Source organism: Enhydra lutris, unplaced genomic scaffold, assembly GCF_002288905.1.
Source record: "Enhydra lutris kenyoni isolate GAN:26980312 unplaced genomic scaffold, ASM228890v2 scaffoldscaffold2, whole genome shotgun sequence".
Lineage (NCBI taxonomy): Eukaryota > Metazoa > Chordata > Mammalia > Carnivora > Mustelidae > Enhydra > Enhydra lutris.
The window spans coordinates 74,815,429-74,829,535 of record NW_019154086.1 but is presented as its reverse complement, the minus strand read 5'-3'; the positions used below and the strand labels follow the sequence as shown (position 1 = coordinate 74,829,535).

At 37.6% G+C, this 14,107-nt stretch overlaps 1 protein-coding gene across 1 annotated transcript in view; it reads left to right on the top strand.

Annotated features, from left to right (window-relative positions):
* The first annotated feature begins 636 nt into the window (after window positions 1-636).
* Window positions 637-14,107, top strand: part of LOC111148914 (charged multivesicular body protein 2B) — a 28,001-nt gene continuing 14,530 nt past the window's right edge. Inside the window, exons 1-2 of the mRNA XM_022505705.1 lie at window positions 637-1,142; window positions 13,858-13,949. Of these exons, the coding sequence (XP_022361413.1) occupies window positions 1,109-1,142; window positions 13,858-13,949 (126 nt within the window). The 5' untranslated portion in view covers window positions 637-1,108. The remainder of the gene's footprint in view (window positions 1,143-13,857; window positions 13,950-14,107) is intronic.

Genomic DNA, 14,107 nt, shown 5'->3' with positions numbered 1-14,107 from the left:
ATGCTTATATGCACAAGTATTCTTTAAATAATTTATTATGCTTTTCCTTTAGGGGCTCCTCTCCCCACATTAAGCACCAAGATCCAGCTATATAGCATTCTAATAGGTTCATAGTATACTCATGAATTTTTCCTGAACAATTCCAAGAAATCGAAATTTTTAAGAAATAGAATTGGAGACGTTTAAGCCAGGATACAAATATGGGTGATTTTTGTTTTGTTTTGTTTTGTTTTTGTTTCCGGCCAAGAATAGTAAATAGTGTTGCATTCAGAAAGTTTCCTATTCCTTCCCTTCCCCGCCATTCTCAAGCCTAGCAACAGGATTCCCAGAGACACACCGAGTGGTCGGCACCCTGGGCCCAGCCAGGCAGGTGAACGCCTCCGGACCCACAGGGGGCTACGCGGGTGAGCGCCTGGGAGATTGCTGACGAGTTAGGGCGGAAAAGAACGTGAACTTCGGAAACAAACACCACCAGGGCTCGGACCACAGCCCTGCAATCAACCCCTGCACTTATGAAAGTACCGATATTGACAGCAACGGGATGGTTGTAAACCAACTGGTTCCGGGACGACCCACACTTGTCCTAAGACGCTGGAGACCCCCACTTCCAGCTTCCTCCAAGGAAGGAAGAAAGGGCTAACCAAGGCTAATCTCCGTTAGAATGCCCCCACGAACCCGCAGAGAGAAGCTTCCCGACACCGCCGACGGTCTCCCACGCTCTGCTACCACCGCAAGCCCCTGCCTGACACGCCACGCCGCGAGCCCGCACGCTGGAAAAGCGGGCAACAGCTGAGGTAAGGGGAAAGGCAGCAGCTTCAGGCGCCGCAGTGCGCAGGCGCTTGCGCCTAATGCGCAGGCGCCGCCTAGAAGTGACTTCTCCAAAAAGTGTCTTAGTTCTCGGTCACCTGAGCCCCGGGCGACTCCGCTGCGGTAGGCTTCGCGAATACCAGCCTTCCGCGGGTCCTGTCTGGAGACCCCGCCCTCTTCTCTTGCCCTTCGCTCCGCCACACCAAACCCAGTTAGGGCCTGTTCTTTCCCTCCTGTGCTTTCCCAGCCGGGGTCGGACCGGACCGGGCCGAGCCGGGCAGCCCAGACGCGGTCCCTGACCATGGCGTCACTCTTCAAGAAGAAAACCGTGGATGGTGAGTTCAGGCCGGGCCAAAGGGGCCCAGCTCTGCGTTTCCCTGGCGTGTTTTGGGGGCTTCCGGCCATGGTTCTTTCAGCTGTCCCTGGGGGCGGGGCTGGATCAAGTGGCCCCACAGGTGACCGCCCTCGTGCGTCACTTCTCTGCTTCCCCATCTCTGCTGACTCGCCACACCTCATCCTCACCTGAATAATCTGGCTTCTTCTCTCTGTAACACACACACACACACACACCACCTTTATCGGCCCCCTTTCGCGTCCCCCTCCCCCCGTTTTTCCTTTAGCGAGACCTTGGGCATTTCGAGGAGACAGGATCTGCTGGCCCTTGAGTGTCATTAGACGGTGATTTGATGAATTTCTTGTTGGTTTCATCTGTTGGTTTGTTGCTTCTTCAGTTTGGAGCTGTATTACTTATACAGATTTACAAACAGGAAAACTGTGTTCAGCTGGGGGAGGGGATAACAGGCTTCAGTAAGAAAATGAACCTGGGTCGGGGTCGACTTGCCCTTAAGAATATCCCATCAAGAGAGATGTGAAACAGCTGCTTCTTTACTGACTCCAGGAGAAATACTGGAGAAACCAAAGGGAAGTGCCTTGGGTTTAGTTTTCATAATGTATTTTTCCTTCCCTGTGATTATCTTTTGCTGTCTAAAGTAAGATGTGGTATGTATTATCTGCATAGAAGTTTACATTTTTATGTATTTGGCATGGTTTCAGACATTTAGTTCAGTGTCATATTAAGGGGAAAAATGAATAGAGAAATATACAAATTGGTGTTTATGAGCAATTACTGTAATGTATATGTAACACTGATTAATTACTCTTGATATTTTCATTGACTGCCACCAGGAATCAAATTCATTCAAGTTATTTAAAAATTCTGTTTCCTATTACATGTTGAGTCTAGGTTGCTGTTGGTTCAACCAAAGAATCACTTCTTTGTAAGGGTCTAACCCAGCCACAAAAGGAGCAGTGGTAGCTAGACAGTGATTGGTACAAACAGGGTGCTGAGTCCAGACCTGGGGTAACTCCTTCATTCCTTTGTATTGACTGTTCCAGTGCCAGCAACATTATTTTGGGGAGGATAACAAAGACATCACTTTTTCTCTGCCACTCTCCCCTTCACTTCAACACATAATGTAATGTTAGTCCTGATTTAGTACACAGCATAATACATTTTTGCCTACCTTGAGTGGGTGAAAAACCTTTTTTCGATTTATGGTCTTTTTATTAACTAAGAAATACCATTTACAGGACCTGGACATACCTTTCAAGTTGGTGTAGGATATAGTACAATTATGTGAAATGGATTTTATTTGAGAATGCCTTCTAATCTTTAAGGGGGCACTTCACTGTTTCAATACCAGTATTGTGGTTTCCAATTACTGTATAGTACTTCAGGGGGGAACAGGTTTATCTTTTGTTTCAGTTTTATATAGCAAGAATTTACTAAACAGAGGAAAAGAGTTGTACCTTTGTTACTGTGACGTTACAAATTATATTTTAAAAAACATCATAATATTAAAGGCCAAACAGCTTTAATTGCTTAATATATGTCAGATATTTTCAAAGATATAAATATCAGTTCTATATTCTCATCACTGTGCTTCTTGGTGCTTTTGGCAGCTTAGTAACTATTGTACTTGAAGTATAGAACAGAATTTAAAAAAAAGTGAAGATGTGCAGTGAGGATTTTTAACTGTATACTCATTTGCACTTGGGTTAATTCATCCAAGAAATAATGTTTTTTGCTAAATAGATTTATTTGTGAAAATAAAGTCTTAAGGACTTTAGCTAGGAGCTGTACTACAGATATAAAGATCTGCATGTGAAATTTCTGAATATAAATTTGGCCACCATGTACATTTACTATAACTACCAAACTACATACTTGATTTTTTTTTTTACATTATTATGTCAGTTCAGATCACTTAATGCCATTTTAATTATAGGTTTGTACTTTTATTCTGATATGGAGCTTTATTAATGTTTTTACTCCTTGTTTTATTAAAAAGAAGGTGTTTTGTTTAAAAGGTGACAGCATTCTTCTTAGCAGTAATGAGGCTATATATTATGAAATGTAATGTATTTTTATGGATTTTTTGCAGATCCTTGGACTCGTTGATTATTGATCATAAGATCTTTTGCTGTATGCTGCCTTTTTATCTGTTTCAGCAGTAATGAAATTCTGATATATAAGGGAGATATGTAACCACATAGATCTGGAGAATAATTGAATCTTTTTGTCTCTTTGGATTGGCTGGAAGAGTTGCATACTATATCATTAAAGACTACTGCACTTGTAAATTAGAAAGGGAGACAACATTACAGCACTTATTACTATTCAGAGTTATGTTTAATTCATTTTGACACAAAGATGAACAAGTCTCTGTAGTGTATACTTTGTTACAGAAATTAATGAGAATTGTACCTCAATGCCATAGAAGATAAAGATATCTTTGAATTTGAAATTACAGTTGAGTATTTGGTTTTCCTTTTACCTATTTATAAAGTATACACATATACATAGGTTAAAGTGTTCACAGTGTTGTTGTTTTTTCCCCCAAGTGGACTAATGGTGACTTATTTATTGAAACTAATTATGAACCTGTGAATCAGGATGCCATGAGGATTTGTCATAAATGAACAACTAAATATGTCTTTTAAAAAGTGAAAAATTTTAAGCATTATATAATTGTTGTCTGTTCTCCTCAATAAAGGCAAATTTGAGGTCCTCCTCTAAGCCAGCACTGTGATAGCATTTTGTATGCAGCATCTTATACTTAATTCTCAGAGAATTTAGAAGTAAGTACTACTATCATCCTCACTTTGTAGGTGAGGAAATTGGGATACAAAGGACTAAGTAATTTGCCCAAGGTTACACAACATAGTGGCAGAACCAGGACGTCATCCCTTGAGTATTATCATTGGTAATATTTTCTTATTAGAGATCCTATGGCACGGTTTATTTTGCTGTTCTTCCTAGTATATGGAATTCTCAACTTTTGGTAGGTACTGTGTAATGGTAACCATTTATCTGTGAACCAGGCTCTTTTTCCCTGGAATCAGTGGTAGAAATTTAATTTCAAATAGTAGTAGAACTAGAAAAACCCTCCTTTCCCTGACTCTCCCCCTGACCAGCGTTTCTTAGGAAGTATTGTCCACTGTCTTTTTACTCTTCCTGTAAACTTCTTGAAGGAGTAGTGTTGTCTCCCATTCCTACCCCTTTAATTCTCAGACCGCCCCCAAATTCTGTAGCAGTTTGCTTTACAGCTTAAGCAATGAGATCTTGCTAAGATGATCAATAACTCCTCGATTGTCAAAATGGCCATTTTTTAGTGATCAGCTCTTGGGCCTATGTTTTGCATTTGATCCTAATAATAATTTCTTTATTGAAATTCTCTTTTGGCTTTCATGAAACTCTTTAATATTTTCCTCAAATTCCTCTAACCCCTCTTTTTCTTTCTCCTTTCAGGCTTTTTTTTTTTTTCCTTCCTTCCTTTTTCCTTTTTTAACCCTGCTTCCTAAATGTTAGTGTTGTCCTTGCTTCCATCTTGGGCTGCCACTTTTCTAACTGTACACTCTCTCCCTGCATGATCTTATCCAAAGTCTTACTATTTTAGTTATTACCTAAGTGCTGATGGATCCCAAATTTGTAACTCTAGTTCTATTTTTCTGAGTTTCAGACCAGTGATTTGCTGAGTATCTCCACCTAGAGGTCCCAAAGTACCCCAATCTGAAGAGATTCCAGACAATTCACCACCAACTACTTTAAGTCAGTTCCTTTCCTGAGTCTCCTCTTCCAGTGTTGGCAAGTCTTGATATTGCCTCCTACCTTTAATTAGTTACCACGTTTTGCTCCTTTTGCCTCTTAAGTATTTGACGCACACGATTTTCCACTGTTTGCCTACAACTCCTGCTCTAATACAGATCCCATTTTTCTTGTAATTTTATTACATCACCTTCTGCTTTTCTTTCCTGTAGCTTCATAGCTCTTAAGTTGTTCATCTACAGAGTTGCCTTGTGATTTGATCTACCTGAAACCCAAATCAGACTGTGCTACTCCTCAGTGTAAACCCCTTTATTATATCACTGGTACCAACACGATCAATGAGAGCTCTTTAATAAGGCACATGTGGCCTCCTTGATCGTCCCTGTCTTCCTGTCATGTTTCTGAACATTTTACTGTTCAGCAGTATTGTCTTTATATTCATCAGGACATACCATACCAAACTCTTTCTCTCTCTGACATGTTTTTGGTCATGATGTCCAAATGCATAGAACCATCTTTTTCCTTCCTCTGGCTAACCTGTACTATGTCAGGTGTTTTTCTTCTCTGAGAACACACCTCAAACTGTGTTAAGTATCTCACTCTTGTATTCTCCTTTTTTTTAGCCTCTGCTTCCTGACTTGCATTCACTGGAACTAAAGGAGATCCTTGTGTACTTCCAAAGTTGGATTATGTTTATTCAGAGTTTTTCCTACATTGCATTTATGGAAGGTAGCAGAGTCTCTTCAGCATACATGAAAGTATCTCTGCAGCAGTTTATCATTTAGAGACAAAATTTGAAAATAATAGTATTTACTAACCAAAAGTAGTGTTTCCGGCATTCAGAGCTTATTATACTCTACATCCTTGTATCACTGCCACCTCCGTGCAAGTTTAGCCAAAATTTGAGGAATCCTACTGATAGAAGAGGAGTAAGCTTCTTGGTTTTGGCGGTATTGGGATTGTATCCATGTGTGCTAGTAGTCCAGGGTTCAGAATGTGTGAAGTTTTGACTAACTTGGGATAAATCTCCTGTCAAAAGGTAGTTGAGACATTTGTGTTATCTTAAGAGAGAAGAAAATCTACCATCTATATAACTGAATCCCCTCCAGAACTTTTCTACTTTCTTCCAAATAAGATAGAACAGTCTGGTGCTACCTGGAATGCCTAGATCTTCCCTAGGATGCTTTGTGTTCTCTTAGTGCTTATTATTCTGAATATTTAAAAACTCAAATTTTACTTACTGTTTGGCCCCTACATTCTTGGCATACCAAAGAAAAATAATTGAACATGGGATTCAGAAGCACAGTACTCTCTTTTGAGAATTTTTCTGAGTTAAAGTTCTCCATACTTTTTGGTATGGAGATGGATGGGTACCATCCATAGATATTTCTGTAGGAAAATGTCTCCCCTTTGTATTTCTGCATCCCTAGCACGACCCCAAAGACTGGTATTTCTTTTCATGCTACTATTTTCTACCTTCAAGTTCATAGGTCTGAAACTTTCCTTTTATAGGATCTTTCCTTCTTGTTCCCACTTTTATCTAAAGTGAGAAAATGTTCTTTCACAATTTTCTGAACTGAAGCTGTTATTGATGATGGTACCAAAGCCTGTCTCTTTGAGGACCACATGAGACCTAAAGATCTACTACCAGAGCCCATATGAAGATCTTCCTTCAGCTCTGGAAAACACTGATATTTTACTAATAAACTAATCTGAATGAATTTCTCAGTATTTGAGTGACTTGAGATTTTACTGGGGGGAGGGTGGGGAGCATTCCTTTTATGCTACCATAGGGCTAGACTCCTATTTTCTCTTTAGTATTCCACCTCCTCTTTCCAAGAAAGTCCTGCTGAGTTTTTCAACTTCAGCCTAGTTTTTAAATGGCTGGTTGGCTCCCAGGACTGTATGTAGGAGAAATCTGTTGGCACAATCCTCCACAGTCCTTTCAGATTCCCCCTAGTTGTTTTTTGTTCTTGTTTTTCCTTTACCATGTATCAGAACTAGTTAATTAAGCCGATGCCATTCCTCCCTGATTTTTTTGATACATAGTTTCCAAACCCTTGAAACATTTGCTTACATTCCAAGTTCTGATTCCTCCTTCACCCATTCCTCTCATTGTCATTTTCCCTCTGCCTGTCAGTAACTTTGGTTTCCAGAGCCAGTGTTTTCTAGGAATGGACCTTAAATGTTTCTTTCTTACCCTTTAGCCCTTTGAATTTGTACCATTTGCAGTTTTCTTCTTCTCATCCACCCAAGATGCTGGTAAGTCCCTGCATAGTCAGGATGCCTTTCCTCTTTACTGTTGGGTGAGCTCCACCACACCCCCTTCACACAGGTGGTTCTTCTGTTCAGTAAGTAGTAGGACGTAGCTAATAACCCATTAGTTTGCCGTACCAGAGCTGCAGACCCACTGCTTCAACTCACAGTTGCTGCAGAGATTGCAGATAAAATCTAAAGGAAAAGCTCCCTGTCTTCTCAGGTCTTAGTCTCCAAAACAAGTTAATAAAAATGGTAACGCAGGATATGCCTTACTTATTCTGTGCTCCTATTTCAGTCCCTGTGATCACTGGATTTAGGATAACTGATAGGCAATAAAAATGTACGGATCCAATTGATTTTTTTTTTCTTTAAAGAAATACATTTAAAAGCAGAAAATATGATATATTAGATTAAAATGTCTATCTTGGATTAGAGTAAACATAACCTTATAGTAAAGAATAAAACCTGTATATGGTAGAGTGGATGCTGTCTAGTACACCAGTGCCTCAAGGCTCCTGGGGCAGAAAACTGAACTACTCTGTAAGCTTGAGATGGGCCACCTCCTTTTCCCCAAAGGAAAGGCACTTTAAACATATTTAAAATATAACTCACAAAGAAATGAATGCCTGTATCTAGAGTTGATAATTTTTGCTTTAATCCTTAAATGTGCAAATTGTATGTAAATAAGCAAGGCCAGGAAGGACAGCCATAATTCAAGTTGGGGCCTAGCCTCAAACCCCAGTAGAGAATTCTAGTAAGCTAGGCTGGACCATATGGAGACCCCCTTTATTTTGTTTTTATTTTTTATTTTCTGACTTTTTTTTTTTTCTGTAAGCAGATAGATCTTATTGATTCAGAACTAAGGAGAGCAGAATGACCTTTTCTCTCTGTATCTTAAGTCCAAAATTTGAGTCTGTGATTTATATATATATATATATACACACACACACATATATATATGTATGTATATGTATATGTATATATTTATTTATTTATTTCACTCAGTAAAAAGAGCCTGAAAGGCTTAAGATAGGCTTTTAATGCCTACAGTAGAGCTGGCTTGGGTGTCTTCTAAGTGTTGTGCTGAGTATGGGTGAGAAAGACGGTGGTGGTTTGGGGCAGTCTCTGAACTCTTTTCTGCCTCACCAAATGGTAGCAAAGAACATATCATAGTCACAGGCATGTATCATTGCCATTTTCACAATGTGAAAGTTCTTTATTACCACCTATTATGAAGTACTTCACAGCAACCCCACAAGGTAGATGAAGTGCTAGAATATAAAAATTTGGGCATATTCTTTTGCCTAGAGAAAGAAGCAGGGATGGACAGGAGCCAAGCACTCTATCTCCTAGATTCAGTAATACCCAGTACATGTTTCTGTCATGGTCTCGACTTGGAATGAAAAAAGGGAAAAGCAAAAAACTGTAAGGGAAATACCTGGTTATTACAGTGTTTTATTTTTCCATTGTATAAAGAGATCTGACATAGTCAAGGTTCATGGTTAAATTATCAATCAATTATCAATTACCAATTATCTTGGTAATCAGTAGAGTTTATTATACATCTTAAAGAGTAGAGTTTATTATACATCTTAAAGAAATATATTAACTATGCCAGTAAGGCACATTCTTTTACATTTAAATATATGTTTGTACTTTTGCAGGTCACTGCTAAATATACATTGGGGTAGTAGTTGGCATGAAGTGTGGTGGGAATACAAGTAGAATAAAGAAAATACTGTGCTCCTTGCTCTTAAAGTGCTTGTAATCTTGGGAGGAAATCCAGCCTACCAAAAAAATAAATATAATGGAAAATAAACTTGGCCTAAAACCATTAAAAGTGTCTCAGAATCATTCTCTTATTAGTTCCTCTGAATTATCTAGAAGACCAAATCATTAAATGTGTATTTAACATAGGGATTGCTTTTTTTAAAAAAAAAGTTGAGAGTAATATGTTTGTTTTGTAGGATTATGCCTATCATCTTATATGAAGAAAATGTTTTACTATCTTTCCTTACTTACCATAATATGTTTGAATGTGTTATGACTATATTTTAGTATGCAACATTAGGTGCTTTCTCAGTTTATAGCTTAGAACTGTTTAAATATTAATATGTCTATTAACTATGGGGCTATGGAATATGCAGTAGTTAATTTTCTTTATTTTTCTTTCTCTAATGTACTGTGACAGTTATGGTACACATAGTTATATAAAATTAAGAAAAGAGAAGTAAAACTATTTTGATTAAAGTACATGTTTTGGTAAAATTTCGTGTCATAAGTAGTGTTTTGCCAACAGAGATGGCTATATCTATTTTCTGCTCTCTGATTCTCTGACATCAACTGTTGGGACCAAAAAGTCAGTCAATCCTAACACTCTGGGGTTAACACAGAAACCGCAAGTTCAGGGCTCAGGCCTCCAGGACTGTCCTTATCCTGGATGCAAGTCACAAGTCCCAGTTGGCCAGGAGTACTTCTGACTAACCCGTTGTAAATTCTAGAGTCCCCATAACTTCCTCCACAGTTTGAAAATTTGCTAGAACAACCGTTAGAACTCAGGAATAGCCAAATGGAAGCAAAGTTTTGGAGGTTGTAAGTGGCACAGAGCTTTCATGCCCTTTTCAAGCATGCTGCTCTCCCAGCACATCAGTATGTTTTTCACCAACCCAGAAGCTGTCCTAATATCTTTATTCAGGAGTTTTTATAACCCAGTCTTCAGTTCCACTCCCTTCTCCTGAGGTCGGTTGAGGGGAGTGGTGCTGAACTTCTACCCTCTATTCAAGCATTTGGTCTTTCTGGTAACCAGTCCCCTCCAGAAACTACCTACGGGTACCCCTTCTTGAGTTAAAAGATACTCCTACCACTAAGGAAATTCCAAGGGTTTTAGGAGTTCTGTGCCAGGAACTTAAGACAAAGATCAAATGCATACTTTTTATTATATATTATACCACCCTATAATGAAAAAAATATATATTGATAGAATTCGAGATCTTAGCAGTCAAGGCTTTCAGCAATTGCTTTGCATCTGTGTCAGTTATTTGATCACAATTTGACTTGTCAGTGTGGTGGCTTCTTTTCACTTCTGTACTCTATGGCTTTAGAAGATCCTCATCACTATCTCATTGTTACCATTTCATTTCATGCTAGGTGAGTTTAGGAAGTTGTCCATACACAAAGATGTTAACTCCAGAGTTCATTGTAATTTCATAGTTTTAAATACAAAATATATTTTCTGTTGAAAGAGTAGGGTAAGTGGTGAATGTTTTTATACCAATTCATTGGCTTTGGCAAGATAGCGTGCTAAGTTCAAAAGAAGAAAATTGGTAGTATTGAGGATGAAAAGGCCGATAATTGCTTTTAAATCTAGGGAAATGAGAACTTTGCTGTTCAGTGTCTACAGATGCCAGAGGAAAGATAATGTGTACTGTGGACTGAATTGTATGCCCGAAAATTCATATGTTAAAGTCCTAACCCAATGTGACTGTATTTGGAGATAAGGTATGTAAAGAGGTAATTGAGGTTAAATGAGATTATGAAGGCAAAGCCCTAATCCAATAGGAGGATGACTTGTAAGAAGAGGAAAGAGGCACCAGGGATGGGCACACTCAGGTAAAGGCCGTATGAGGACACAGCAAGAAGGCAGCCATGTGCAGGCTAAAGAGAGAGGCCTGGGGAAAAATCAAACCTGCCAATGCCTTAATCTTGGACTTAGAGCTTCCGGATCTGTGAGAAAATTAGTTTCTCTTGTTTAAACTGCCCAGTCTGTGATATTTATTATAGCAGTCTTAGGAAACACAAATTGTGACAATAGAATTACAGCCAGTGCTCCACCAATATAATGTTAGTGAGAAACAGAGTATGCAAAGGTGGGGAAATAGATGTCTTATAAGGAGGAGCTCTGGCATCGTAACTTTTATTTAGAAAGTCATTGTAGTTGATTAGTTATATCTTATGTAATGACTTGAAATGTTAATACAAATCTATATTATAAGGATTATGTCTCTGATAACTTTATTTCTTGTTTGCCTGAAAGGCTTCACAGCATAATACAGTAGTTAAAATCAGAGGCCCTAGAATCAGACCGCCTGTATATGAATCCTAGTACTGTTTCTTCCTTGGGCAGATTACCTCACCTAATGTCAATTCCCTTCTCTGAAATAAGTGAGATAACAGTACCTACCTTTGTGGTTGTTGTAAACCTTTTAGTATGCTGCCTGTTCTTCAATGTAAGCACCTATCTTTATTCTGTGTAAAGTTGTATGTTATACACAGGAATGTGTAGAAATAAGTTGTGATGTTCCATCAGCAAAAGGATAATGGCTGTTGGCTCTGTTGTTTTATTTGAGGTGAAATTCACATAATATTAACCACTTTAGAGTGAACAACAGTTCAGTGGCATTTAGTAATTTCACAATGGTATATAACCATCACCTCTAGTTCCAAAACATTATCATCACCTCACAGTAAAATCCTGTACAAGTAAAGCAGTGCTCAGCATTCTCTTCTCTCCCCAACCCCTGGAAACTACCAGTCTGCTTTCTGTCCTTACGGACTTATATAATTTGGTATTTCATATGAACAAGTCATAGAATGTAACTATTTATATCTGGCTTCTTTCACTTAGTATGATATTTTGGAGATTTTGGATATTCACGTTGTAGTGAGTGTTAGTACTCCCTTTCTTTTTACACTCCATCTCTCTAATACCTAGAAGTGGAATTGCTGGGTCATATGGTAATTTTATGTTTATCTTTTTGAGGAGACACCAAATTGTTATCCACAGTGTCTGAAACAATTTACATTCTTATTGGCAATATATAAGGGTACCAGTCTTCACATCCTTATTGACACTTGTATTTTTCCATTTTTGTTTTTCATTACAGCCCTTCTGGTGTGTGTGTAGTGTCTCTCATTTCCCCTATGACTAATGATGCTGAGCATCTTCTTCTTGTATTTATTGGCCATTTCTGTATCTCCTTTGGATAAGTATCTATTCAGGTCCTTCAACCATTTTTAATTAGATTGTTTTGTTTTTAAGTTATTAAGAGTTCTTTATATATCCTAGATGCTTGACTCTTTAACATATGTATAGTTTGTATATAGTTTCTCCCTTTTTGTGGAATATCTTTCCACTTGATAATGTCCTTTGGTGCACAGCCTTTAAGTTGCATGAAGTGTCTATTTTTTCTTTTGTTGCTCATGCTTTTAGAGTCATATCTAAGAATCTGTTGCCAAGTCCCAGATTATGTAGATTTACTCCTATGTATTTAAGAATTGTATGATTTCAGTTTTTATATTTGCGTCAATTTTTAAAAAAAAGACTTTATTTATGTATTTATTTCTTAATTACTATTAATTGTGCATGGGCACATGAGCAATGGGAGGGACAGAAGGAGAGGGAGAGAATCTCAAGCTGACTCCACTTTGAGCATGGAGCCTGATCTCGAGATCATGACCTGAGCCGAAATTAAGAGTTGGACCTTAACTGACTGAGCCACCCATGTGCCCCTAATTAATTTTTAGATACACTGTGATGTAGGGGCCCAATTTCTTTTTTTTTTTTTTTTCATGTGGATATCCTGTTGTCCCAGTGCCATTTGATGAAGAGAGTATTCTTTGTGTTGTTGTTATTTCTATTTTTAAATCTACTTCTTGACTAGAAAGGAACTCTAATGAAGTAATTAAGATTACTGGATCCAAATCTGGCATTACTGCTTATGACCTTGTGACTTTTGGCAAGTTATTTAAACTTCCTAACACTCAGTTTTCTTCAAGTATAAAATAATAGAAAAACCAACTCTATAACATTATTGTGACTATTGTATAATGCATGTACAGCACTTAGCAAGATTCCTGATAATGAGAGATCAGTTTTGGCAAGAATTACCATCAATATCTGTGATTTTTAAAGAAATAACTATTTAGTAACAACTAACCCAAATTATGATCCATGAGACCTAGACTAATACTAATTCTTCAAAAGATGGGAGTAATGAATCCAAATGAGTTGAAATAAATTAGAAAAACATTATGATTGAGTGGAAATTTAATAGTGTATCAGGGCAATTATGTATGTTAAATATACCTTTCCAACTGTCATTATTTTATGAATAAGAAATTTGAAGTTTAGAATATTAACTGATTTTGCCGAGATATCATCATGCAATGAGCCAATGGTAGAGGGAGGATTCACATCCAGGTCTGCCTCATTAGAAGGTCTGCTGCTTCACGCTATTATATAATAACTTAATGTAGAAAAAAGGATTTAATAAACACATGATCTGTCTTCCTTCCTGGAATTTCATAAAATACTAGAGTAAGAAGAGATGAAAAATGTGTGTGTGTGTGAGTGAGAGAGAGAGAGAGAGACATATATGTGTGCCACATAAAACATTGCATACAATCAGTTCTCTAAGGGAGTATTTTATTGTGATTTATATATACTTTTGGTTAAACTTCTGACTATAGCATATCTGTACTTTTATAATTCTTTATATAATTAATATTTATAATCCGAGTATTAATATTTGACTAATCTTTTAGTATATTGAATGCAAAAATTTTAACATCTAGTAAATCAAGTTTTCTTTTTTTTAAATTAAGGTCTCCAAGTCTAATATTTCAATTATTATTGAAAAAATTTTGGAATTCATACATTTAGGTGTCTTTTGTGGTTCTCTTAGATGTAATAAAGGAACAGAATCGAGAATTACGAGGTACACAGAGGGCTATAATCAGAGATCGAGCAGCTTTAGAGAAACAAGAAAAACAGCTGGTAAGTAGAACATTAAATTTCAGTTTAACTTTTCAAACAAATTTGGAAATTAGTGTCAGAATAATTAGCTAACTAAGAAAAAGACACATGGCAGGTGGTAAGTGATTTACTAAGAAATGGCATTTACCGTCTTCCTGCATTTTCAGCTTACCTTTGTT